General features: G+C 54.3%; 8 protein-coding genes and 1 non-coding gene across 9 annotated transcripts, besides 1 other annotated feature; 4 read left to right on the top strand and 5 right to left on the bottom strand.

Moving 5' to 3' along the window:
• Positions 1 to 509: 509 nt before the first annotated feature.
• Positions 510 to 1,619, bottom strand: CYME_CMJ226C (mRNA-decapping enzyme complex component DCP2; the record flags this gene model as incomplete). Its single annotated transcript, XM_005534889.1, has 1 exon — positions 510 to 1,619. One exon carries the CDS (start codon positions 1,617 to 1,619, stop codon positions 510 to 512), a length of 1,110 nt encoding a protein of 369 aa, XP_005534946.1.
• Positions 1,620 to 3,821: 2,202 nt separating this feature from the next.
• Positions 3,822 to 6,935, bottom strand: CYME_CMJ225C (probable dipeptidyl aminopeptidase; the record flags this gene model as incomplete). The annotated part of the gene is made up of 1 exon (XM_005534888.1): positions 3,822 to 6,935. One exon carries the CDS (start codon positions 6,933 to 6,935, stop codon positions 3,822 to 3,824), a length of 3,114 nt encoding a protein of 1,037 aa, XP_005534945.1.
• Positions 6,936 to 7,088: 153 nt separating this feature from the next.
• Positions 7,089 to 7,655, top strand: CYME_CMJ224T. The gene has a single exon (XR_002461359.1). It is a non-coding gene; the product is annotated as a hypothetical transcript (transcript).
• Positions 7,656 to 7,920: 265 nt separating this feature from the next.
• CYME_CMJ223C (similar to actin-related protein) lies at positions 7,921 to 8,835 on the top strand (the record flags this gene model as incomplete). Its single annotated transcript, XM_005534887.1, has 1 exon — positions 7,921 to 8,835. One exon carries the CDS (start codon positions 7,921 to 7,923, stop codon positions 8,833 to 8,835), a length of 915 nt encoding a protein of 304 aa, XP_005534944.1.
• Positions 8,836 to 10,886: 2,051 nt separating this feature from the next.
• Positions 10,887 to 11,729, bottom strand: CYME_CMJ222C (hypothetical protein, conserved; the record flags this gene model as incomplete). Its single annotated transcript, XM_005534886.1, has 1 exon — positions 10,887 to 11,729. The coding sequence occupies one exon, from the start codon at positions 11,727 to 11,729 to the stop codon at positions 10,887 to 10,889; it is 843 nt and encodes a 280-aa protein (XP_005534943.1).
• A 324-nt stretch (positions 11,730 to 12,053) lies between these two features.
• CYME_CMJ221C (hypothetical protein, conserved) lies at positions 12,054 to 12,734 on the top strand (the record flags this gene model as incomplete). The annotated part of the gene is made up of 1 exon (XM_005534885.1): positions 12,054 to 12,734. The coding sequence occupies one exon, from the start codon at positions 12,054 to 12,056 to the stop codon at positions 12,732 to 12,734; it is 681 nt and encodes a 226-aa protein (XP_005534942.1).
• A 2,652-nt stretch (positions 12,735 to 15,386) lies between these two features.
• Positions 15,387 to 16,841: a sequence feature (possible transcribed region).
• CYME_CMJ219C (similar to component of oligomeric golgi complex 4) lies at positions 15,709 to 18,351 on the bottom strand (the record flags this gene model as incomplete). The annotated part of the gene is made up of 1 exon (XM_005534884.1): positions 15,709 to 18,351. One exon carries the CDS (start codon positions 18,349 to 18,351, stop codon positions 15,709 to 15,711), a length of 2,643 nt encoding a protein of 880 aa, XP_005534941.1.
• Positions 18,352 to 19,904: 1,553 nt separating this feature from the next.
• CYME_CMJ218C (aspartate--tRNA ligase, cytoplasmic) lies at positions 19,905 to 21,596 on the bottom strand (the record flags this gene model as incomplete). Its single annotated transcript, XM_005534883.1, has 1 exon — positions 19,905 to 21,596. One exon carries the CDS (start codon positions 21,594 to 21,596, stop codon positions 19,905 to 19,907), a length of 1,692 nt encoding a protein of 563 aa, XP_005534940.1.
• Positions 21,597 to 23,622: 2,026 nt separating this feature from the next.
• On the top strand, positions 23,623 to 24,906 carry CYME_CMJ217C (hypothetical protein; the record flags this gene model as incomplete). The annotated part of the gene is made up of 1 exon (XM_005534882.1): positions 23,623 to 24,906. The coding sequence occupies one exon, from the start codon at positions 23,623 to 23,625 to the stop codon at positions 24,904 to 24,906; it is 1,284 nt and encodes a 427-aa protein (XP_005534939.1).
• Between the last annotated feature and the right edge of the window lie 511 nt (positions 24,907 to 25,417).

Below are 25,417 nucleotides of genomic sequence, written 5' to 3'. Positions count from 1 at the left end.
GAAACGGTACGGTGCGCGCACGGACGCAAACAAACTCCAATAGTTCGTTCTGCAGGATTTTGCAGGTACAATGGATAAACGATTCTGCGGAACAATGTGAGTCTCAAAGGATGCAGTGTGCTCACAGCGCAACCAGGAAATCAGTTCAAGTCGCTAAATAACGTCTGACGCTAACGCCAGAAGACCCCCGCAAACCTATCTGTCCCGCAAACGGGGTACATTCATTGACGCTCGCGTCGATCTGGGGTGAAAAGCGGTGCCCATCAAACGGAAAGGTGTGCTTCTTTTTTTGGAAACCAAAGCCCTGCCAAGCTTGTGCTCTGTCTTTCGCTCCGTATCAACACGAAGGGGGGCGTCGCGAGCCACACCGTGCCGTTGCCGTCGCTGTTGCAGTCGCAAAAACTTCTCGTCCATGTCGTCATCATAGCGATTCATGCAGGTCTGGCGTCTCGATGCCAGTCCCATTGTCGCTTTGGCAGGCGCGGACCCAGTGTCATTCGCTGCGCGCATCAGCGTGTGTCTGCAGTGATACGTGGAACTGTCCCAAAGGCTTCGTCCACGATTGCCAGTAGCTGCTGCTGATCTAGTTGAAAATGCTCCAGTGGATCCCAAGCGACCTCCGTATCGGGTGCTGAACTTGTCCACCGCGTATCGCTCGAACCAACGGTTGTCGTTGTCATCGCGGTAAAAAAGGGGGCAGATGCTCCCGATATCCTGACATGCGTTTGGGCATCTGCAGCATACCCCGAGTGACCGTGCTCAGTACCGGATATCCGTGACTGTACGGGAAGAGATACCGGTGCAGGCACGGGGTCCCTAACTGACCCAGGATGTATGCACGCGGCTCTTGTAGCCAAATCACTGGATCCTGCTCCTTGTTTAACGCCATAAGTGCATCGTAGCCTTTTGCACTGTTCTCTTATCCAAGCCAGAAACGGGCGTACTGCGTGAAAGCGTGCTGGTGCAGGCCAGTCTGCTTGAAGGTCTTGTTCACTGCGGGCATGGACATGGCGTATGAGCTTTAGCAACGGAAACCAGCGGACCTCTGATACTTCCTTCCGCGCCAGAGGCTCAAACTTGGCTGACTCGGGCACCCCGACAGCGATAAACAACCGACAAGGACGACCGTGCAACTGGGCGTCGATGTAGGTATCCGCAAGCACATAGTGCGATACATCGAAGCCAGTCTCCTCAGTGAACTCACGTATTGCACACTGGAGGTGCGTTTCATCCTTGGCGATTTTGCCTTTGGGAAAGCTCCAGTGCTGCCGCTGCCAACTACGTACCAGCAACACCTTGCTTATTCGCTGGTTAAGTGCGATGACCCCAGCAGTTGGTACTTCGCGCTTGTACGCCTGAAAGTCGGCAAAGTGTTTCTCCAGGTACTGCACGTACGGTCGAAGAAAGTCAACCTGCTGAAATAGCTCAGAGGCGAACTCTGGAAGAGACAGTGCCGGAAGCTTTTTGTCGTGGTCTCGATAAAAGTCTAAGTAAAACCAGTGCGCTTCCTCCACGGTGAAGAAGAGTCGCTCGAAGGACTCGAACTCCGAAGCCGGCAGGTTCAGCAGAAACCGCGCCGCCAAGTCCACGAGGACGGTTTGAAGCTTATCGTCTATCATGTATCACATGCGAAATTCGATATAGAGACAAGTTCCGTCACAGAAGATTAGGCTTGGGGACAGTTTGCTTTGTAGCAACGTTCAACAGAAGCGCGAATATCCGCGGTAGGCGAACTCTGGCGATCAGGTGACGATATGTGCACGACATTTTTCGAGAGACCGAGTCAGAATAGCATGGAAAGGGACGTTCAACCCCGGGCACTTGCTCAAGTTTTTAGATGAATTCCACTGTCGTCAAGACAAGTCATTGCGTACTTTTTCTGTGACAGCTTCGTCTCCTCTCTCTGATCTCCGAATTTAAGTATGCGGACCTGTGCTGCGCCTCCAGCTCTGCCATCACCGGACGAAGGATATTAGTGGAAGCTTTCAACTCCGGATGTCGTCGTTGCCGGCTAATGTCGACGCGTGTCACGGACAGTCAGAAGTAGCGCTCACGCGTCGCTTACCATGATCAACTTCGTTGTATACGGTGTCTGTGCGCCCTTCGCAGCTGTGATACTTGGCTGCGTTCGCTTGTTTTCTTACGTGCTCCACGCTTCGTCATCCTCGGGCCGCCCTCTGTGCGCGACGACGCTTGCTTCATTGCCTCGTATATGGCCTCGACGGGCACAGAAGGCTCCCATCGACGTCATTCTCCGTTTCCATACCCGATACCGTACCTTAGGATCACCGGCTTCTTCAGGGCGATCCCTCTGCAAGTATTTCATCTGGTACACATGCAAACGCAAGCTGTTCCATTCGATACAGGTTTTGTGGAACGCCATGTTTCCCATTATGAAACACGTAAAGGAAGCAGAGGCCAGACTGGAGGACAAGTCGAGAACGTCGGATCTGTCTACGCTTGCATGGTGGAACACGGTGACGCACGCTTTCGTCGACGAGTTTGCCGCAATAACTCTAGCCCGTGACCCTTGAGCATGCAAACATGAGAGACGGGTGCCTCTTGGAGCACTTTCATGAGAGGTTCTATGCTGCTGTCGCATCTCGTTTCCTGATGGCCATAGAGAAAGCGGGATTCGACGTTCAAACGGGACCGATGGTTTGACGCGAAAAGCTCAGAGTGAACTTTTGATATGAACTTGCGAGCAAGTCGTCAAGGCACGACATCGAATCGTTTCCATCACCAATCCGGTGGTGCTAGGTGCAGTGCTCACACGTTCTCTTGAGAGCTAAACATGAAAACATTGATGAAAGAGTGATTAGGTCATTCCACGGTACGCAGAGGAGAAGAGTGAAGGCTCGTGCCCATGTATTGGATAATCATATCGGTTACTTTACAAATTCTGGTTTGGTTACGTCGCGAATGTTCTTGATTCCGGTTACATACCGAATTCCAGCGGCAACGTGTCGAAGGAGCCACAGCCCAGAAACGATGGAGAATCCTAAACCTACCTATGAATCCGGACGCCCGTGATGCGGCACTCGAAATGTCGAGGCTGGACACTTGAAAAAAATTTCGAAAAATCTTTTCTTATCAGAGAGTGCAGTTCAGTTTTCCATTTCAGCCCAGCACGAATGTAGAAAGCGTATCATGAAAGCTGGTAGAAAGGAATACCTGCTCACGGATAGATCCAAGTCTCTGAAAATTACCGACAAGAATACACTCACATGGATAGGCACTTGCTTAGAGCGTTGATCGTGCTCGCTGCTATTCGAGAGAAGGTACCAGGCACGCGACGGGTGTCCAGTGTAGTGTTCCTAAACACGAACTTTGCCCAGAGATTGAAACTTAGTTTTGGTTCATGATTCTGGTAGAGTCCAGATCACGACGCATTTGCCGAACCATGCACTACCATTGTTGCCAGTATGCAGTGAACGAGCACTTCCGCTGGAGCAGCGCTTCATTACGGAAAGCACTGCGAGCATCGCTCCAAATTCTGCAGCACGAGCGTCGAGACGAGTTACCAACGCTTCATCCAATGTCATGAATGACAAAAGAAATAGAGGTATGCGAGTTGCTCGTTCGCCGATACCCGGGCATTCGCATCTACGAAAAAGAACGCAATCCAACAATGCTGTTGCACGAACAGGAAACGCATCCAGTTCAGGTTTTATCGAAGAGAAGGTTGGCATCAACTCAGGAAAATGCAACGCAACAGAGCAGTTGCACAAATAGGAAACGTATTAGGTGTCGCTTTCTCGACATCGGCATTCAGTCCATCGGCAAAACCTGCACCGGCAACAATAACCGTATGGAACATGTCACAAGGTCCCGGGGCCTTGGGTATCACCTTCGTGATGCGTCGGCACTGTTGGTGTGCGCGAAAGCCCCAGACCGGCATCCGCAGCGGCAGTATTGTGGGTATTCATCTCTGTCGGTATGCTCGCTGGCGACATTGACGTGTACGAGGATGCCGCTGGGGCACACCAACGCTTCAACCAGGCATCCATTTCAGCGAGTACGTGTAGAACACTCTCGCGTGCTTGGTAGGAATGCGATTCGAGCGGCAACAACACCAGCCGAGCGATTTTGCCCTGACCCTTCAGCGCTTGAAAAAAGCGCTCGCTTTGAAGTGGATACGTTCCGGGATTATCGTCATCCTCGCCGTGAATCAAGAGCAACGGGGCTTGGATCTGGTTTGCATACAGGTACGGCGACATGCGCACGTAAACATCGCGTGCTTGCCAGAGCGTTCGTTGCTCATTCTGGAAGCCAAACGGGGTCAGTGTGCGGTTGTAGGCACCGCTGCGCGCGATCCCGCAACGAAATAGATCCGGGGCATGACATAACAGGTTCGCTGCCATAAACGCCCCATAGCTGTGACCACCGATAGCGATCCGTTGTGGATCAGCGTAACCGTTCGACACCAGAAATGCTACCGCGGCCCGGGCGGAAGCAACCAACTGCTCGATAAAGGTGTCGTTCGCATCCTCCCCGCTGGGGCCGATGATGGGCATGCTGGGACCCTCCAGGATCCCGAATCCCTGGGTCAACCAATACAGTGGTACCCTCGCCAGGTGTGTAAAACCGTAGGGTGAGTCCCGCAACTGTCCAGCAGAGTCCGCTGAGAGAAACTCACGCGGGTACGCCCACACAAAGAACGGCAACGGCCCATCGCGGGTTTTGTCATAGCCTGGCGGGAGATAGAGCGATGCGCTCAATCGTACCTGGTCGGTGCTGCGTTCGTAGCGTACCAGTTGTCGCTGCACCGAGGCAAGCGATGGTGCCGGGTGTGGGAACCACGTGACTTGCCGCAGCTGCCGCCAGCGTCTACGCACTGCATGGTGATGATCATGGGCCACGTCTCCGTTGCCTTGCGCTTGGTCCACTGGCGACTCCTGCTGGCCGTTATCCGAGCTGAGTGCTTGGTCCGTGTGTGCCGTCCACGCATCCATAGACACGCCAGACGGTAACGGCACAGGATCCATGCACTCAATGATGTAGCAGTTCGAGGGCTCTGTTGGGCTCTCTCGCGAGATCAGCAAGCGACGCGGGACCCGCTCCGAAGACCGTGGCTCCAAAACCTTCAGAAAGTACTCGAGGTACGGTGGTGCAGACTGCCACAAGCGCCATCGCGCTCGAGTGTCCAAGTCCAGGAGGTCGAGAAATGGCCTATTACCCTGGTCGGATGCCCCACTGCCAGTGAGCAGGACTTGACGCCGGCGGGGACCCACGAGATGTAAGACGAGTTTGCCTGAGGGCGTCGCCTTCACAACCAGATTGCCAGGGTTGCGATACGCATCTTCCCAGTCGGGTATATCGAACAAGCACTGCAGCTGCGTCGGCTCGCTAATCGATGGTGCTGACTCGCCTCCCAATGACGCAGCCGGCTCGAAGAGGTATGTGCGAATCGAGCGCGACTTGTACCACGTCTCCGAGACAACCGCGGTGGTATTGTCACCCCATGTGATGCCACCAAAGCGCTTTGCTAGGGCAATAAGGGGACGCGGTCGCTCCTCTGTGTCACTAAACGGTGCCCGGAGGCAGTAGACGACGTCACGAACCGATACTTGTTGCTCTGGGTCGCCCTGATCCTGTGCCTCTACCCAGACCAGGGTTGCACGTTGGACATCGTCTTGGCGCCAGCCAAACGCTCTGGGACCGCTTACCGTCGCATCAAACGCGAGTGGTACGTGCTCCTGTGCCGGAATATGGGCAACAGTTCGTGTAAGAGCCCTGTGCACTAGGTCGTAGATCTCGACTGTCCGCGGAAAGCGCGACGCTGGTACGCTCGTACTATAGGGCCGTTCAATTCGTTCCACCAACAGGTATTTGCCATCTGGAGAAGGAGACGCGTATCGAAAGACGCCAGCGCCACCAATGCTGTGCATTCGGCCGGTACGTGTGTCCAAAAGTGCCAGCTGAGTCGTGGTGTACAGCTCGAAGATCTCCATGTCGAACTCGTCGCGAAGAAGGTCCGGAATGGTTCGCGCAGGTGCAGCTCGACCCGCTTCATAGACCTGAACTGTGGGTCCGAGGGGAACTGTCGGACGCTTCGCTTGCTGCCAACGTTGTGTCTTCAGCGGATCCGCCGTTTGGTCCTGTGCCTCGTCGTAGACGGCGAGGTTCACCAGGAGGTATCCGGTGTTTCCGCACCACGCAAATGGGTCGGAAACGATACCGTTCAGTCGGAGTCGCTCGGGTAAGGCCGGTTGCGTGATATCTGTTGTCTGTTGACGCTCTATTCCAAGTTCACGTGCGAGGCTGATACCACTCTGCAGCAGACAACGCGCGGAGCGCGTGGCGATGTCGGCCAACCAGAGGTCCAAGCCACGCTCTCGATCAAAGGTGCAGAACGCGACCTGTGCCCCATCTGGTGACCACTTGACGTAGCCTATATCGAGTTGTCCGGAGGCAAGTCCAGTAAATGACCATGCCGTCCGGTCGGGAGCGTCCAGCTCGCGAACACCGATTCCACAGAAGAACGTCATACGCGCAGGAGTGTAGGTTGCCGGGTAGAATCGGATGCCAGCCAGTCGCAGTTCCTCCAGGGCAAAGTTCCGAATAGGAGAGCGTGGAGGTCGCTTAAGCTCCAATATGTAGCGAATCTCTTCTCCTGGCGACAGGGCTAAGACGGGATCAAGGTCAGCGTCCACCAACGCTTGAATTTCCTTCGGCGGTTTCTGGTACGGAATGACACCGCTTTTGCTTGCATCCCAAGGCATTGGTGCTGTTTCATCTGCAGAGGCACGCAGCGCTTTCAAGCCTAGAGCGTCGTGCCGGTGTCTTCGCCACCTTTGCAGTTGCTCACTTCGGTGGTGCGACGTTGCACTTGCTGCGACCCGAGTCCAGCCGGGCGCTCTCCGAAGCCGTCCAGCAGGCGGCACGAACCAAACCATGGGCGGCTTCATGAGTGCAGCACAGAGACCATTCATATCGAGCTACCCTTCACTTCACAACGTTCTGGGTAACCAGGTCGCTGGACGCTCTCAGGGTGCGTTGCAGCAGTGAGCTTTGCGGCAGGCACTGGGAAGTCACTGTCGCCGCATTCCGCCTCCAGCCGCAGGCGTCGCGTCGCCCGGGTGTTCGTAGCGGCAGCACTAGTCACCAGACGAGTGGCGACGAACACTGCTGAATAAGACCATAGTGGAACGGATTTGCTTTAGAAAGTCGACCGATGGGTTACTGGTCTGGACTGGAGCGGGACCAACGAACGCGTTGGGCGGAACGGTTGCAGGAGGCCGCAGCGGCACTGAGAGCAGCACGCAAGTGAGAGACTTGAGGGATCCTGTGTGTGTGTGTCTCCCCAGTGCTCAGGAGGGCAGGAGTCTGTGCCCGAAGGCAACTGAGGCATGGTCGTTCGACTGACAGATACGTTCAATGAGGCATAGGTTTCGTATGGTTTGCGTTTCCGTGCAGGGACGCTATTTGGGTGGTATATGCTGGACTTGAGCTGGCAGCAGCTACACAGGGAGTGCCTACTGCTTGCGAGGACGCAAGATTCACATACGTACCTAAGCGTCGGACAGTTAGATTGGAGTCAGAGTGCCTACTGTTTGCTGGTAACGCTTCATGAACTATAGACGTGCCTTGGTAGAGCACAGTTCATTTGAAATCTGCGTGCAACCTACTTGCAAAGCCTCATAAACTATCGGCATACATCAGTACGACATAGCCAGTGTGGAGCCAGAAAGTTTCGAGTGGCTATCTTCCTTAGAAGTTGATCCCTACCTGCACCTTTTCGCCTAATTGGTCTGGGGTCCTGGCCTTTTACAGAACAAGACTGTCAGTCGAGACGGCGGTACTCGCCGGCGCTGCCACTGGTCTACGGCATCGGGTCACGCCCTGGTTTTATCTCGGGTGGTTGCGCACTTACTGCCTGGCAAACGCAACATTTCCATCTACGTTCTCTGTTTGGGCATGACTGCTGTCGACGACGTGTCGGCGGTGGTGCTCGAAACTACCTCGGACCGGGTCCGTGCTGGCTTTGCGGGTAGTGCGTGTCCATCGTGCGTTCGTCTTCTGCCTGAGCTGACCACAGGGCCAGAGAGTCTCGCTTCTATCCAGGACGCTTGGAGAGGGTCACTGGTGTCTATCTTCGGCGCTGGAGAAGCCATGTCCGAAGACAATAGGCCCGCCGAGTCCGAATCATTGGGCAGCGAACGAACACCGTTGCTGCTCGTGGAGCCTGCGCAACCCTGGGAGCAGGAGACCCGCCAAGAACTCGTTCGCTTCGCGTTCGAGACGCTGCACGTGCCTGCCGTATACCTCATGCGCTCAGCGGTGGCTACGACTTTCGCCTGGGCCCGGAAGACTGCCCTCGTCTTGCACATCGATCGAGTCGGGGCAGTCGCCGCACCGGTTCTTGAGGGCTACTTGTTACTAAACTGCTTGCGTTCCGATCCTCTGGTAGGCCTTCCGTGGCCTCAGCGAGACTCGTCCACTGCCGAAGAGACCAGACTGCCGCTGAAGAAAGTCGAAGCGAAGCTTTTTCCCCGTTTAACGCGACTGGTGTTTGATGCCATTATGGCCGCCGATATTGATGTGCGTCGTGAGCTCTTTTACAACGTAATCGTGACGGGAGATGGCCTATCGCAGCTCGAGGAGCAAGCACTGGTGCAGCGACTTGACGAAACCCTGGGAGAGGTCTGCCCACATCTCTTTCGCCCACGAGTTGTGAACGCCTCTAATGAGCAGCTGTTTCATCCAGGTGTGTCGGCCGCCTGGGTGGGTGCAAGTCTCTGTGGAACGCTCGGCGTTTTTCATCAACTATGGGTATCTCGATCCGATTGGGAGGCATCACCTCCCTCGATTCTAGAGGATCGCTGCCCATGAAACACCTGGCGTCTGGCGACTGCCATCTGCAATGCTTATTCGGGGGACGAGGCGCCTTCAGAGATGGCAAGCAGTTGGACCCATTGCAACCCCATCGACAATGAATCATAGCTACTGTTGTTGCTTTTCGCTATCTGAAGAGGTATCGAACGTCCAAATCCAAGCTTTGGAGCATGCACGGGTGCAGGACCCGTCGTCATGACGCAGCAGTAGTGGTGCGCGTTTCCTTTTGCGAGGCGTGATGTCGTGTCGCTCTGGAATGGACGTTGAGGCTGCAGCCTCATGCGAGTGTCTTTTCGTATCCTCTTGCAAGGCTAGCCGCCTATGTGAAATTTTGCACGAAGGGCCATCGCCTTGACCCGGACACGTGTTTGCAGAGCAAACAACCGGTGCTAGTTTGTATCGGTGGCGGTCGCATTGCTCGCATCCGCATGCTGTATCGGCCGCTGAGACGCTAGTCAGCATCGAGACGCTTGTTCCCGTCTTCGAGACGCGGAAGCGGGATTTTGGTTTGTGTATCATACACTTTGTCCGTGAACATGGCCCTTGCGTCCGTGGCAACCATGCCTACGCAGAAAAATGTGGTACGTCTGAACGGGTCAGTTGGTCGAACGGGGCGCGGTACCTCTCGTCGGTTACTTCCATGTAACGTGGACGCAACTGCAACACCGTGTTACGCTGCACTCGCGGAAGCCTGCTGGATCTATCGAGTGTCTATGAAGAAGGGACGGCCTGTAATATAAAACGCAACCGCGATGCTGTGTTAAGTTGTTCATCAAGAACTTCGCTGAGTTTGTCGAGTCTCTATTTTGGAGGAGTGCACTGTTCTGGACTCGAAAAAGAGCGCAGAAAGAGATGCGTGTGAGCTGAGCGCTCTGCTCCTGTTGCTGGTCGCGTTTGCACAGCACCGGGGTACATCTGACTGGATGCATGGATGCCAGATCATCGAGAACGTGGCATCGTGCATTTTAGACCACAACATCGATGACCTACATGGAGGAGCCGCTGCGCAATCCGAATGATCCCCTGAGCGCACACTGTCCGCAGCGCCGTAGTTCGAATGGAAGTATGGATGGTAGTAGTGGTAGTGGTAGTAGTAATGATGATGGTCGTGGTGGTGGCAGCGGCGGTCACTGGTCCCAATTGAAGATATGGTGCGGAATGGTGGATGCCCCGCTCCCCGGATGTCGGTCGTAATCGCTTCATCTGGAATCCCTGGTTCATGGAAACGATCCTGCTGCCGACGAAAACAAATCGGAGCAAAAGTCCATCGCGCATCCATTGGAAGGCCTCGCTTCTTATTGATCAGAATTTCATTTGCTTCTTAAAATGTGACAACGGATGGCTCTAGAATTCGCTGCTCGACAGCAATAAACAAATTTTTGACAAACACTCGATTTACCATGCCGGTCCATTAGCACGGTTCGTTTTATCCAAGACTACACTCACAGATATCGTCGTCTACGTCGCATATGCTCCCTTTTCCTGAACGGAGCGTCATGGTGCTCATTAATGAACAACGCTCTACGCCGGGAACCGCTGTTACGAAGATGGATAGGTACTCGTCAGGCTGGACGTCCTCAAAGCGGCTCGTCCGGCCGATGTTCGTGCGGCTTCACTGCGCCGATGCGGACCTCGGTCCAGTACACTCGTCCTATATCGACCAAGAGCAAGGCTTGGTGCACAAGGCGTCTAGAAACAGAATCGACATTTTGACAAGTCTATGTATGCGACGACGACCGTGTCGCTGCTGCCGGACTCTCCGCGCATTCGCTGCTCTGGCTATGTTCAAGCATCAATGGATAATCTCTAATTAAATAGAAAGACTCGCACATCCTGTATGACGCTTCATGACCTAGGTCGCGCGAGCATGAGAGACTTCATCGAATCTGCACCATAAAATTACCTGGTGCGAAAGCCATCTATGCTGTACATTGCAGACACGTCGCGTTACACGTCGCAACCGCACTATTTCAAACAGCACTCGGCCCAAGAGTGTCCCGAGTACAAGCTGCATAGCGAACTAGGGACCTTGATCATTCCCTCACAACCTAGAGCCGGTCAAGGAGCTCTCCTACCGCTTCCCATGAATGCACAACGGCGATATCCTTTGACTCGAATGCAGGAGATTTACTCCATCCGTACTGCCCCTGAAAGTCAAAAAGAACACCAAACACACCATTTTCCGAGCAATCCAGCAGATTGTGGGGCAAGTCGTCGATTAAGACGGCCGCGCCGCAGGCCTTACAGACTTGGGACTTGCGGCGCCTGTTCGCAAAGAGACGCTGCGGTTCCTGTGCAGCGCTACCGACTCCGGTACCGTGTTCACCATTGGGGTGTAGCGCCCATTGATTACCAAGGTAGATTGCTTCAAAAATACCGCTAAAGTGCTTGTCTAACCATGCGCGCGTTTCTTGCTCAATCACCAACTGACGAGAGGTCACCACGACGAAGCGAAAGCGAGCCAGCCGCGACTGAAGGACCTGCTTTGCACCTGGTATCGGCTGGAGCTCCTGAAACGCAGGCGTGCGAAAAAACTCGTGCACTTTTCGAATCGCGTCCGTGTCGGTACCGCCCCAGACCTCCGCAAAGCGATAACTGTGGAAATCAGTGGCTTGCAGCCGCGTTCCGTACCGCTTGTTATGAAAAGCACAGAGTTCCGGTACAAAAAACGCCAGCACTTCATCAATATCGACAGCTATACAGGTTCGCTGTGGTTTTCGGCCTATAAACCACGAGTGAAGGGTCCGCTGGCGCCAGTACCCTCGCTTGGTAGCGTTGGCTTCCACGGGTACGGCAGCGCAGCCGGCTTCCATCACCGGTGCCCCGTTACGTTGCTCCGCCAGCTGACTCGCATCCTCCACACAGGCAGGTTCGGTTTCACCGGTTATCATCCGGGCAGAACCGATGTGACGAGCCTACCTGCAACGCCGCAGCAAACGATAGCGCGCAGCGTTACCTATAACGCGCTGTTGCATGAAGCGGATGCGGTACGTTGAGGCGCAGGGCGCGAATCGGCCTCTTCTGGCGCGGCTGCGCAGCAATGCGATGGATCCATGAGGCAGCTTGTACAAGAATACTTATGAGTGGATATTTATGGTTTAAACTGGATATGATTGGACAGTACGTTGGACATGCTGCAGGCACGCCCTGTGCGTACCAAGAGCAAGCGAATGCGCTGCATAGCAACGTAGGTACAGGCACCTCGTAGGACGGCTATGAACGTGACGCTCGGCACTGGGGACGGTGCTGACTTTTGGGTTTTCGGGTTTGGGAGTCTGATCTGGAAGCCAGACATTCCGTTCGAGGAGTGTCGGGATGCGTTCATAACCGGTTGGAGGAGACGATTCTGGCAGCACTCGACGGACCACCGGGGTACGGAATCGTACCCGGGACGCGTTGCGACGCTGGTGCTAGCAGAGCAGCCAGGAGAGCGCTGCTACGGCCGCGCGTACCGCGTCGATAACGAAGCGGCCGCTGACGTTCTGGCGTACCTGGACGAACGAGAGAAACAAGGATACTCTCGACTCGCTTTACCTGTGTATGATGCGCGTAGCGCTGAGCAGATAACGAAGCATGCTCTAGTCTATATCGCTCGAGAGGATAACCCGCATTTTGTGCGAGCCGCGGACGAGCGGCAGATACCCGTTCTTTGTCGTATTATTGCCCGCGCTCGTGGTCCATCCGGTGATAACGCGACCTATTTATTCCGCTTAAAGGAAAGTCTTGATGAAATCGGTGTCCGAGATGAACATGTGGATGAATTGGTATTCGGTGTACGAGCTGAACTCGAGGCACTGGCGTCAGCGTGCTCCGAGTCGACGCCGCATGGGGTTGCGGTGGCTCCTACAGCCGCCAGTTTCGACGCGGTACCCGCGTCGTCCGATGACCTGCGATAGTCCAGCAAGTGGGTATTAGAAGCAGCTGCGGAGGCAGTGAGTTTTAGATACATCACCCGGAATGCAGCAGGAAACTCATTTATTTTATTACGGCGCAATGGTGACAATGCTTTCAGTTTGGCGTACAGTTGCGCTTCGTGGTATGCAGCGCACGTGTTGATCAGCAGGACCCTGGAACGCGCGACTGCATCGGCACTCGTGATGTACGAAATGTCATGACCGTGCTGGCGGGCGCTTGGGGACTACGCGTCCGAGTCCATTCCGGATATGCCCTGCAGGAGGTCGATGCTCCAAGTTGTCGAGTTGGAATTTTTCGTTTTCGAGAGACTGGGTAGCTGAAGTCTCGTGCTACGCGTTGTGGTTCATAGCTGTGAATCTCAAGCAGTGCCGTCATCATATCTAGTATGCTTCGTCGTATCGAGTATTGCAATAACATTATGGTGTATTCATTGCCCAGGAAAATCGTTACCGGTGCAGGTGTCTGGCAATCCAGACGTTCTGGATTGATGGATCGTACCATACGATTGCCTTGATCCAGATGGGAATGCGATACCGCCTCTCTTCTGGTCGCTGATATTGTTTCATCGAAAGTCTTCAGCGTTTCAGGACGAAGCGAATACTGAAATTCAACGATTTCCTGGAGAGTTCGCTCGATGCAAAGGCGATGCAAGTTTCCACGGCGCGATACATGACCCGGATGTCGATTGACGCTTTGATTTCCTGGTTCGGAAAGCGCTTACCCGCATTATGGCTGCTGGGATCATTCCACAAAGTGCTTCTCAATATCGAGTGCCTTTCCATATGACGATCGGTTAGCGTACCATGCAATATCGCGTGCTTCCGATGCTGTCTCATGCGCTGCTGCTCTACAAGCTTCAACTCGTACGAGTGCTCTTGATGCTAATATGTTGTCCTGAACGTATCGAATAGCATCGATTCCAGCATTCGTTGTACGCTCTTTTCGAAAGAGCAGCAGTGCAGCTCCTGTCGGCTATAGCACTGTTTGCGCTATAACCTGCTTCGAAACGAGCCGACCTATCGGTCGTTTCCTTTTCCAACTCATTGAGACAGTTGGTGAAGGCGAGTTTCTTGCCTTTGTATTCCCGAAATTGTTGCTGACTGCCCAGCGCGTTCTCATGTACTCTCTGAGAGAAGCATTCAAAGCATCAGACTCTGCTCAATACGGCGCTCAGGGTGTCGAGAAGGGCTCTGACGCTGTCGTTCCACTTGTTGCAATGCCTCCTGGCGTCTGTCATGCCCGGCTCTCGATAATATAGAACCCTGGGACAGTTGAGCAGTTTCATCTGCTTGACTGAGCGTCATTACCACCATCTATTTTACATACATCTAGGGTGACGGCGATCAGGTCCTTCAGCTCGGGATCGACGCCATCCACGAAACGTAGCTCTTCATCTACCTTGGAAGGTTGAAAAAGAGGACTGATGCTCTACTCCGGCCTAGGTTTTCAAACAGCTCGTTTGTGCGGGCCTGAGTACGTTGGGATTCAGTCGCGAAAAAAGATTCCTAGTTTACCCACGGCCATCTTGGACGGAAATCGGTGCTTTGACGTTCCTCGAACGTCGCCATCCGTATGAAGCACAGGGACGTCGTTTTTTTTCTCAGTTGATGAGATTTGCTCCAGACGAAACGGTCGGAGCGTATATGGGTATTCGCGGAGAAGGAATCCGTTGTATATGCGATCGAATTCGTGGAGAGCGACGACATCATCATCTGTTCTAGCTGCAGTGGACTCATCTGGCAGCCTAAGTTTCGCGCGTCCAGAAGGCTTATACAGCAGCAACAACCACTTCTTCGAAGCATTGCAGACTTTTCCCCTGAAGCCTACCGACAAACTTCGATTGGACAATGTGACATCTCACCATTCCCCTTGCTTTGTGTTTCTTCCGCAAATCCTTCTCGCTCCAGGAAGGTTTTCACAATGAGCATAAAAAAGTGCATTCATTTTCAAAAATAAGAAACCTAATGGATGCGCCGGGGCGTACACTTCAAAAAGTCGAGATGAAGAGAAGACATCGGCGCGCTTTGGCGATCGAAAAGTTCTGAGAGCTGACTCTGCAACAAACGGCACAGAGGGCACGAGTTCGAGGATTCCTTGAAACGGTGAGTTCCATCAGAAGTAATAGACGCATGGAGTTCATGAACCGAGAATTCAACACTGCCTTTCGTATCAGATGTTGTGCGTTGTTGAAGCCGAGACCCGCTGAGCTGACGCGATCCATCTGTGTAGATTAGCGTCTGAGGCTCTCAATCTGCAAAAGGATAAACTGATACCGATAACAGGCGGCCGTTCAAAAAAACCTGAGAGGCGTCTGCGAGTGGATGTGTATATACACTCCGTAGTCGTGAAATCTTTTCTCGCTTTGCTGACCGTGTTTTGAATGAATCACAAAGCTGCAATACATTCCAAGTGTGTTGCAGATGTACTCGTGATACGAGGCATCTTCAACGTACGCTGTTCTCTAGATCATATCGAGCATGTAGAATATCACTTTTGGAGCATATCGAAACCTGTCTAGTGAACGCACGAGTTGAAGCCTCATTCCAGACACCAGGCATCGATTCGGGATCGACGTTGCGTCTCAGCGAGGCCCATGAACATACCACCGCACAGCGCCTGCAATGCCCATGAACAAAAACTGACTGTCCGCTAAAAAGCGTGTTGCTGCTTCGGACGTCGCTAGCCCGCACACCGACACGGTCGACACCCGACGTCGTCTCCAACACGTCTGTCGAAACGGTGCCCGTGGGTGATTGCCAGGAAAGGCTCGCGTCTGCCGAACGCGTTTCCCAATGGTCGTGTTTCTTGTCGTGTGTCTCGGCACTTGCCACATATTCGATACCACCGCGTCGACTAGTGGCCATGGAATCGCTGAAAACGAGCTTCGCCAAGGATAGTACCAGTGGAGCATGCGCCCGTAAGCCATGCATTCGCAACGCACTGTAGCCTCTTGGTTTACGTCGGGAGCTCTAGAGACGCGATAGTTTCTGCACGAAATTCAACCCGCATCCGTAGAAGTTGTCGGACACGGTCCGGAATCTGCGTCTCTCGAATTTGTTCCCAGAGATCTAGGACTTCGGCGGGTCGATCAACTGTCAACACCAACGCCATGTGGAAGAGCGGCCGAAAAATAGCGCGTATATTGGCGCGCTGGGTCTCTAGCACCAGGCCCGCGAATCGGTTCACTAGGTAACGCACATCGGCATCGAATATGAGACCGCCCAGCGCATTCATGGACAGCGAACGGCTTCGTATCGCCTGATCCAGACGATCCCGTGTCCATTCGGAAACGAGGCAGACAAGTTCAGCGGTGTTTTCGGGCTCTAACTGCGCGAGGATCCTGTCCAAGCCGCCACGGTACATCTGCTCGAATAGTTCGGTAACAAAAGCACTCGGGCCTGGTTGAAAGCTGGATTCGGAGACGAGATACGGCGAGCCATTGGATGCTCCAGAAGTCGGCGAAGCGCCCAGAAGTAGGCGCTCAGCGTGTGTCGCAGCTTGCTCCAGAACATTTGAAACGAGTGTCTGAAAGATTCGTCGGACACCTTGACTCGCTACGCATCGTAACTCCTCGATGGTCGTTTCTAAATCAGAAATGATTGCTGTTAGCGCCGCCGAGCGGGGCAGCTGCTGTTCCGCTAGTCCCCGAGACACACTGACTGTTACCAAGTGTCGCAGGTAGCTTCCGCTGGTGCGTGCATCATTCGCCACCTTGATCAAACCTTCAAGTGCTTCAGCTCTGAAACTGGATCCGAACACCATTTGCGCCGACGGGAAGACACTGGGCAACGCGGCATGCGTTGGAAGGCTTCGGCGAAGATGTTCAAGGAGCGGTCCGGCGAGCAGCGCCTGCACGTGGTTCAGCGATGCACACAAAGCGTCCGGATCGAATGCCTGCAACGATCGACCGATGATGCGTTTGATCGCGTAGAACGTGTAGTCGATCGCTCGTGAGACTGTCTCCGACGAGGCTGCTGGAGGCTCACCGGCAGACCCCGAGGCGGGTAGCGCTTCCAGGCGTTGCGCAAGCTTCCATTCGCTGTCCAGGAGAGCCCGCTCCAGAAGCACGTACATCCCCATGACCTCCTGCATTTTGAGGTAAAGAGCACCCTCACGCCGACGCTCCTGTTCAAAATCATTTCCGAGTCCCAGACGAGTCATCATGAAATGGCGAAACATGGCCGTGCGACGGCTCATGACCACAATCTGTTCCAGAAGCGCTTCAAGTTCATTCGTTTCGCTTTGCTCCCGAGTCATATCAAAATCATGCGCGGTAGCTCCGGTTCGTGAGTCCCCGATTGCAGCCATATTGCTCAGCGGTGCGTACTCTATATCGAAAACAGGACCCGCATGTGAGCGATACACAGACTCCGTTGCTGCTTTGACATTCGCCTCTCGACGGCGGTTCAGCTGACGGCATCGTTCGGCGAGCTTGGTTGCATCGCAGAAACGCTGTAGTATTTCAGCCCCTCGTTCATTCGCTAGTTCTTCTAGGGCAAGAATGACTTTTCCATCATCCGAATCGAAGCGTTGCGCGGAACGCTCCGTATACGCGATGGTCTCCGCAATCGCCTCGTAGAGCGCGGTCAGTTCCTCCAAGTGCGCTGTCTCTGGTTCAAGCGCTGATGCCGTCCTTTGGCTCATGCGAGAGAGTGCCTGCGCTTTGGTGTGCTGTACCAGCAGCCGTCGAGCGTCGTCTACATATCCCAGCGCATGCAGACGCATGATGTGAGCCTGCATTGGGTGCTCGGATGTCGCAGGCACCTCTGGTGCTGAAGCTGCGCTGCTGAGTACCTGTTCAGCTTGATACACAACGAGCGCACGCAGTTGATGTCGAGCTTCTTCGACTTGCTGCTGTAGTGCAGCTACTTCAGCGGAACCGAAGAGGTCCATTTGAGAATGGAACGCAGACTGCTGCAAGCGAACGTGAAACTCGGCGATAAGCGCAGCTGCTCGCTCAGTATCAACGTCCGGCGCTTGAAGGAGCTTCTGCAGCGTCTGTGCTGTCTGCCGGAGGGCCAACAAGTCTTCCACTAGTTTCAACGCCGTTTCTACCTTGCGCAAGTGTCCATCGAACCGTCGCAGCTCCGTCGTGTCCGAGAATAAACGTTCTGCCTGTGTTTTGGCTAAAGTAAGCAGTGCGAAGAACTCGCTCCGACTTTGGAGGAGGAGCCGCAACGCCTCTTGAACTCGAGCGAAATCTTTCGGAACTTGCTCGTAGAATATTGCTAACTGCTCTTGGAGCTGTTGCTCGGATACGCGCTCCGCTTCACCGGTTGCAGCTCGGAGACTTTTGGCTTGGTGGAGCAGCTGTGGCAGCGACGCGCGGGCTCGGTCAGCCGCACCAGTTGCGCTTTTCTCAGACGTCATCACGGAGCCAGAACGAGCGATTGAAACACAGTAGCGTATAGAGCTCGTTGTGGGCTCAACTTTCGGCCGCCATGGTGAAACACTGCACCTGTGCACGTATCCCGGTTTCCGCGTGTTTCTTGTGGAGACCAACGATCCGCAGAACGACAATGCGTCAATCATATGATCGGCAGCGGGGTTCTTGTTCCGTAAAAACCATACGATACGCAAAAAATCGCTCATAGTCATTGAGGGCTACCAAGTCGCTCACTCGATTCTCTCATGAGCGCAGGTGTCTCTGGTTTATCAGCGACTGGAACAAAGATTACCTTATTATATGAAGGTGCGCTACACCCACGTCAACCTGACATGGGACACTGAAGTACTCGCTCTTTTCCTGCCTTGTCGATGTCTTTCGGAAATTTTCAGATGCACAGCCTCGACATGCCAAATGCAGCGACAAGCGCTTGTGGATCGATGTGTAGGTTTACGATGCTTGGTCTTGTTTTCCGAGTATCTCCATAGAGTATTTGCCGCTGGTATTCGCTACGGCAAAGGAATCGAGTTCATTCACGACGCATACGAATCAGCGTTCGTTACATAACCGATATCATTACCCAATGTATACGTACAAGCATCCACACTTCTCCTTTGCTAACATTTCACGCGCTTAAATCACGCAAGCTTCAAGTTTCCGATCTTCCTGTGTCCATGGGACAAGTGAACGCAGCAATGCGGGCTGCTATTCTAACAAGGAAGCGAATACGCAATGTCGTCTCTTGCCAACTTGCTGACAAGCTCATCGAGAACCTCACTGTACTTGTCACGTAGTACGATTAACGAGTCCATTTGAAAGAAATAAGCTCCTCTCTTCCAATCATCCATAAAGCTGTACTCGACAGCAGCATAGTACTTGTATCAAGTAGATGAAGGCAGCTCGCCGCAGGGCAGGAAGCACCAGCTTCTCAACGGTGCGGTTTCGCGCACCATCGAGCTCGTAATGGAGACGTTCAAACTTCGGCACTGGATAAAAACTGCACACATGCGCTCAAGTCTGCACAGTGCCGTACTACAGGGCACATGACGCTGAACACGCGTGCAGTGTGCGGCACCCGTTCACTCAGTTGGCCACGGACCAAACTCGTCGGTAAGCGGTGATTCCCTTCACCTTGAAGCGGCCCGTGTACTCGTACCGTTCTACTGGAACGTTCCATGTAACATCACAAAACCGGAACAATCAATGTCTATGCAATGCGGCGTTGCACGGGTACCTGCAGTGGTGGACATGGACGGCCACGAAAACCCCTGACCCCATGGAGTCGAGCGACCTCCGCCAGACTTTTCAACTTGGCCCAACGCGCTGATAACCACCTCACGCACAATACGTGCGAGTGAGGTGCTCGGAACTGACTCGGCTTTTATGAAGCGTTGCTTGTGGACACAATGTGCACAGCAGTCCGAGCGCTATTCGAGACTCTACCACGACAAGGACTGGAATCAATCTAGGCAGAATTTGCTCTTCTCGCGCACGCTCTGAAAAGCTTCCTCTCCTGTGCCTGCGATCTTCGAATTAGCACTGTTTTCTGTGGGACGGCTTTGAACGTCAAGCGAAGCAATTGCGCTAAACGCTGTAGCGATCCGTGCTACCAACGGCAGCGCTACATTCCGAGTCGATGACAGTGACCGCATATTCGAACAGCGGTACGTTTAAAGCGCTTCCTGCACCGCATCCAGGCCGCACACACGAATGCCTCACCAATCGGGGTGCGCTCGGACGTATCCAAGTGTGACATTCAGCTCGTTCAAGGATAGAGGCGCTTCGGATCACGAGGAAACATCGAACACTCTCGAATGTTTCCGATTCCTAGGTACAGCATGACCACCCTTTCTAGACCGATACCAGCACCGCCATGGGGAAAAACTCCATACTGAAAAGCTTCAACGTAGCTCTGCAAGGTGGCGGGGTCGAGGCCTTTCTCGGTGATGCGTTGTCGGAGCAGGTCGACGTCATGGATACGCTGTGCACCCGAGACGATTTCCTCGCCCCGCATGAAAACATCGAAAGCGTTGCTGTACCGCGAGTCGTCGGGCGAAGGCATTGTATAAAAAGGACGGCACTTTGCGGGGAACCGGTCAATCACATAAAAGTCCGTTTGAAACTCCTTGCTCACGATTTCGCCGAGTGCCTTTTCCTGCTCGCTGGTAAAGTCGACCAGATCGTCGACTTGCTCGCCGTGCTCACGTAACAGGTCCACTGCCTGGCGATGGGTTAAGCGGAGACCGCGACCTCGCTTATAACGGAGCGGTTGAAACGGATATTGGCGCTGGATGCTAGAAAGCTCCGCCCCAAAGCGCTGCTCCAGACCTTCGAAAATGTGCTGAAAGAGTTGTTCGAGGACGTCCAGGATCTCGTGATAGCTTTCCTGGATCTCCATTTCAATATCAAGACCTACAAATTCGGTAAGGTGGCGGTAAGTATTTGAGTTCTCCGCTCGAAAGACTGGCCCTACTTCGAATACTCGACGCATGTCTCCGCAAATCGCCATTTGCTTGTACAGCTGGGGCGATTGCGATAGACACGCATTTTCGTCGAAGTAGCGTAGACGGAATACCTCTGCGCCACCCTCGCTGGATCCACCGATGATTTTGGGCGTATGGATTTCCGTAAATCCATGTGCAACGAGCCATTCACGAAATAGCGTCGAAACTCCGGACTGCAAACGCAAAATCGCCTGGTGCGCTGGAACTCGCAAATCCATAAAACGGTGGTCTAGTCGAGTGTCCCGGTGTACATGGGGGCCATCTTCATCCGCCCTCCTGCTAGCGTCAGCGATTTCAAACGGAAGCGGGACTCGCGCCCGGCTCACTAGATAAATGCGTCGGGCGTGAACTTCGACATCGTTCTGTGTGCACGACTTGACCTGTGCAGGCACCAAGATGCCGCAGATATCCACAACGCTTTCGGGGGTCACTTCCCCGGAGCGTGCCAGCCAGCGAACCATGTCACGGGTTACGGATGGTACTGAGTCAGCCACGAGAACTACTTGCACAGTGGCGTACTGGTGACGAAGCACCAAGAAGGCCACCTTGGAGCCCTGGGCGCGCACGGTCTGAACACGTCCCCTCAACCAGACCTCCTGGTTCGTGGCACACGCCGGATGTGCGACACCCAGCGTTCCAGCCTCTACCCAGGTGCGTCGCACAGAGTCATCGCCACAAGAGCTCGTCGTCAGCGCCTTTAACGTATAGCGGCCAAACGCGGGCGCGTCAGCGTCCATTTTCAGGGACTCTAGCTGCGCAGAGAGAACCGCTTCTTCACTGGGCGACGGAACGTTTCCCTCGAGATCGACGTGCTTTTTCAGGGCTGCCTCCGCCTCCTTTCGCCGTTTCTTATCTTCTTTGTACCAGGTGCGCTCCTCTTCCGTCCATTCTGTACGAGGGATCCGCTCATCCAGTTTCCGACGTACAGATTCTGCGATAGCTGAAACGTCCATGCTCACCAGAAGGCGTACGTGTACGAGCCCGTGTTACGGAGCAGGCCGACGACGTGCCGTTCGCGAAAGCGCGTGGATGAGGGCTGCGGTCGTCGTCGTCGTCCATTGCGCCGATCCAGTGGGGCTGCGTGCCACCGACGCTCATCCCAGGCTCGACACACATAAAGGATCGAATGAACGATCCAGTACTACTGAAGAAAAGTATGGTTGTTGGTAGTGCTGTTGATTTTAGATGGAACTTGAAGATGAGGTGCGGCGTGATCAACGCGCTCCCGGACGTTCATATGCCTAGTCCGAATGGGTATCCAGAGATCGTGTTCATGATGCCGCACCCGTGAGTGAAGTCTTGCGTCGTGCCAGCTGAGGAGGCGTTCGCAGCGGCGGACTTCGTCACAGTCGCACAAGCATTCGGTCATGGACACGGATGGGCTGACTTGGATGACGTAGCCGCATTGTTCACATACCCGAATGATCACAGGTTGCGACGAGCAGTCCGCACACTCCACACTTGGATGAAGTGCACACAACGTTCATGTACCCGAATGATCATAGCATGAGAGAAGCAGTCCGCACACTCCACAGTTGGATGAAGTGTACACAACGTTCATGTACCCGAATAGACATAGCATGAGAGAAGCAGTCCGTGCGCTCGATGACATGCTGAAAGCAGCTGTTGCGCTTGACCGCGATCCATGGTGCCTCGATAGAGCGCTCGGTGTTCAGACGTCAGAGGAAGTGTCCAAACTGCGTCCTTTCTGCATCGTTGAGGCGGACACCAGCGACGCGTGCTGAGCAGCAAGCGCACCGAGTCACTCCTGCAAATAGACCAGAGATTCAAGGAGGAGGCAGCGTCTGCGCGTATAGGTGACGTTCTGCAGCAGCAAAGTGCGTTAGTGACGCGGCCGGCGCACAAGTCGTTCACCGCCAACGACATTCCAGGTATAAGTAGCACGCTCGTGATGCGCGAATTCGCCTAACGTCATCAAAGAGAACGCTGCAGCAGCGCTACGTATCTGGGTGCAACGACAAATCTCGATCCAATGGCGAAAGCTGCACACACACAGGTGCACCACGTTCCGCTCCTCCCGCTCTGCAAATGGGTGTTAGATACTCCGTGCTCCCTAATGACCTCAAAAGCATAAACCTAGAACACGCCCGTTGTAAAGCTTCTCAGAATATACTGGAAAGCCTGCATAGATGAGTACCCTGAAAATCGTGTACGTTTCGGCCCACCAGAAATCGATAGATACGCGCTCATCCATTTCCATGCATATTCACCGGCTGCAAACGCGCGAAGACATGCAGTGCCGGTGACCGAGGCCATCATTTGCGAATACACTGCGAGAGCGTTGCTCGCAAGACGCCCTTTTGCGTCAGGCACTGCCTTGCTACTGATGGATCCAGCGCCTCGAGCCAACGCTCCCACTGGTACCGCAAAGCCGCTCTTTCACCATGATGCATGCGCGCATGCGGTTTAGGCACCAAGGCGGGTGCAGTAATGCAGCTGCTCCGCGCACCGTAGAATCCACAAAACGACCGGTGCACCCGAGAACAGGTCATGGAACTCGGGAGTATTGCACTGCATTATCGAAACTCTCCCGAATGCCAATACCCATCCATCCCGCAAGCCGGGATCCCTGATCCACGGAAACGCATTGTCATCGAAAGAAATCGCCGCGACGCTAGGGACGCGGTGCGGCACACGGAGGCGCTTGTCAGTACTCCCCTGGATGTACGGAGGTTGTCGGATGCGACCTCGTTGCAGGTACGGTGGAAACGCGTCTCTTTGAACACTGTTATAGGCACCATCGCTGCGAAGTCTGTTTCGCTTCGGTAAACTGAGCTTTAAACGCTACAGAGGTCTCGGGGAGGACCCTTGGACGCGACGCCTGCTGTGCCTGGCGTCTGAGCACATACAGCACAGCCGAGCACTGGACCCGTGCGAGGCAACGTTGCGTAGGGCACACGGAGGCGCTCTAGCGTTCCAGGCGGGCAGCGTCGGGAGTCGTAGTCAAGGACTCCCCAAATGACTCGCCTTTGCTGGAGCCCTGCGCAACAGCTCGTAGGGGGCTTTGTTCCGCCGTTTTGTGCAAAGCAGAGTGGACACTACTGGACTGACCGAGACGTCGAACCTCGAACGAGGCGCTGGACGAAGCCGTTCCCTGCAAACAGCGCATCTTGGCTCCAGCGACCTTCGGTCGGTACGGATGGTTGCGCGAAGTGCCTAGTTGAGCCGCGAAAGAGAGCGAGCGCGTCCGCCTTGCAACTGATAGCCAGCGACGGTTCTTCCGAGGCCAGGTCATTGCCATGGACAGGGCGCTGCCTCCTATGCATTGAGCTTGGCGCTATGGTGCCCTTCGGAGACACCCCTGGCGGTGCGAACAACCACGACGAAGAGCGCCCGAGCCCGGATCCGAGCCTTGCTGACTTTTTCGAACGCCTACGGGTTCATGTCTCAGTAACGAAGCAACAGATTGTACTGGTTTATTTCTTTGAGGGAACTCTCAAGGAAGCACGGGAGCTTCTTGAGCGTTTCCCCATCATGGCTGAGCCTGACGTGCTTTGCACGCTCTGTGGCACTGAGATCTACCAACGCGGCTACGTGGCACCAGATCCGTACTGGGAACAGCGAATGGCAGCTGTCGGCCTTGGTTTCGATCCCAAGCCGATCGCTTGGATGATGCGCGAGTCATTTGAAAAATGGCTTACGCCAGAATTTGATGAGAAACTGCTGAGTAAGCGCAAGTTACTAACAGATCCTTCCGCAAGAGAAGTGGCGTATCTCGAGTACTCCTGGCGAAGCGACCCGGACGAGGCCATTGACCGTGCACATCTGATCGAGTCTGTGCAAGGCAAAATGAAAGAGATGGGGTTTGAGGCTACCCGATGTATCGTCTCACCGCTGGCTGGAAACCTGGTCCTGATTCCAGACGAAGCGAGAATGAGCAAGTGCCTTCAGTTCATCATGCTGATGATGAGACTAACTACCGCCGACCTGGTGCTGGTAGGGTCGGAATCCAGTGCACTCTTACAGGATGCTGTGCAGGTGTTTGAGTCCAGCGATCCGGTGGCCTCACTCGAAGCGCTCGCACCCGACGTTCGAAAATCCCAGTGGACGGACCTCAAACCTGGTGCAACGGGCTCTGCGAATGCCGAGCGCGCCAATCGTGGAACGCTGGTTCTGTTACCAAGCGCTTCTGGTGACGTGGCGGTTAACTTTAACGCACCAGATCGTTGCCAGGTGGTGAAGGCATCACAAAAGGGTGCTGCTGGCATTATTGAAGCACTTCTCGCGCTCGGCAAACTCTGAGCGCATCCACGATTCTGTATGATGTTCGCAGATGCATCCAGCAAACGTATCTCTGCACGTATGAGAGCAATTGCATCCATAGAAAAAATCAAGCTTGTTTAGGGGGTTTGCGGCACACCAGTTCTTTGAACTTGTTCTTCATCAAAAAGACAGAACGACTATGCCTGATGACTGCCTGACAGAGCCGAGATCAAGCCCCGCAAACAGCTTCTTCCGTGGGCACGAAGCTAGCACGCCGCGTGCGTCGTCGAGTCAGGCGGGTTCACCAAAACAACGCACCATGACCCAGGGTCCTTCAAACGACCACCGATAGAAAGTGGAGGGCGCGAAGGGCAAACCGCAGCGCTGCTCGCTCGTGCTCGCGCTCAGCGGAAAGAATCCCCGATCCCTTTTTGGATCGTGCGAGTAATTCTTTCGAGAAAATAGAGCGCATGCAATGGCCTCGTTCGCGAGCAAGTTCGCACTCGTTTCGCATTTTCTGAATATGAACGCATTGCGGAGGCAGTCGCGC

The sequence above is a fragment of the Cyanidioschyzon merolae genome, chromosome 10 (genome assembly GCF_000091205.1).
Source record: "Cyanidioschyzon merolae strain 10D DNA, chromosome 10, complete genome".
NCBI classification, from domain to species: Eukaryota; Rhodophyta; class Bangiophyceae; order Cyanidiales; family Cyanidiaceae; genus Cyanidioschyzon; species Cyanidioschyzon merolae.
This window is presented reverse-complemented; position numbering and strand designations above follow the sequence as displayed.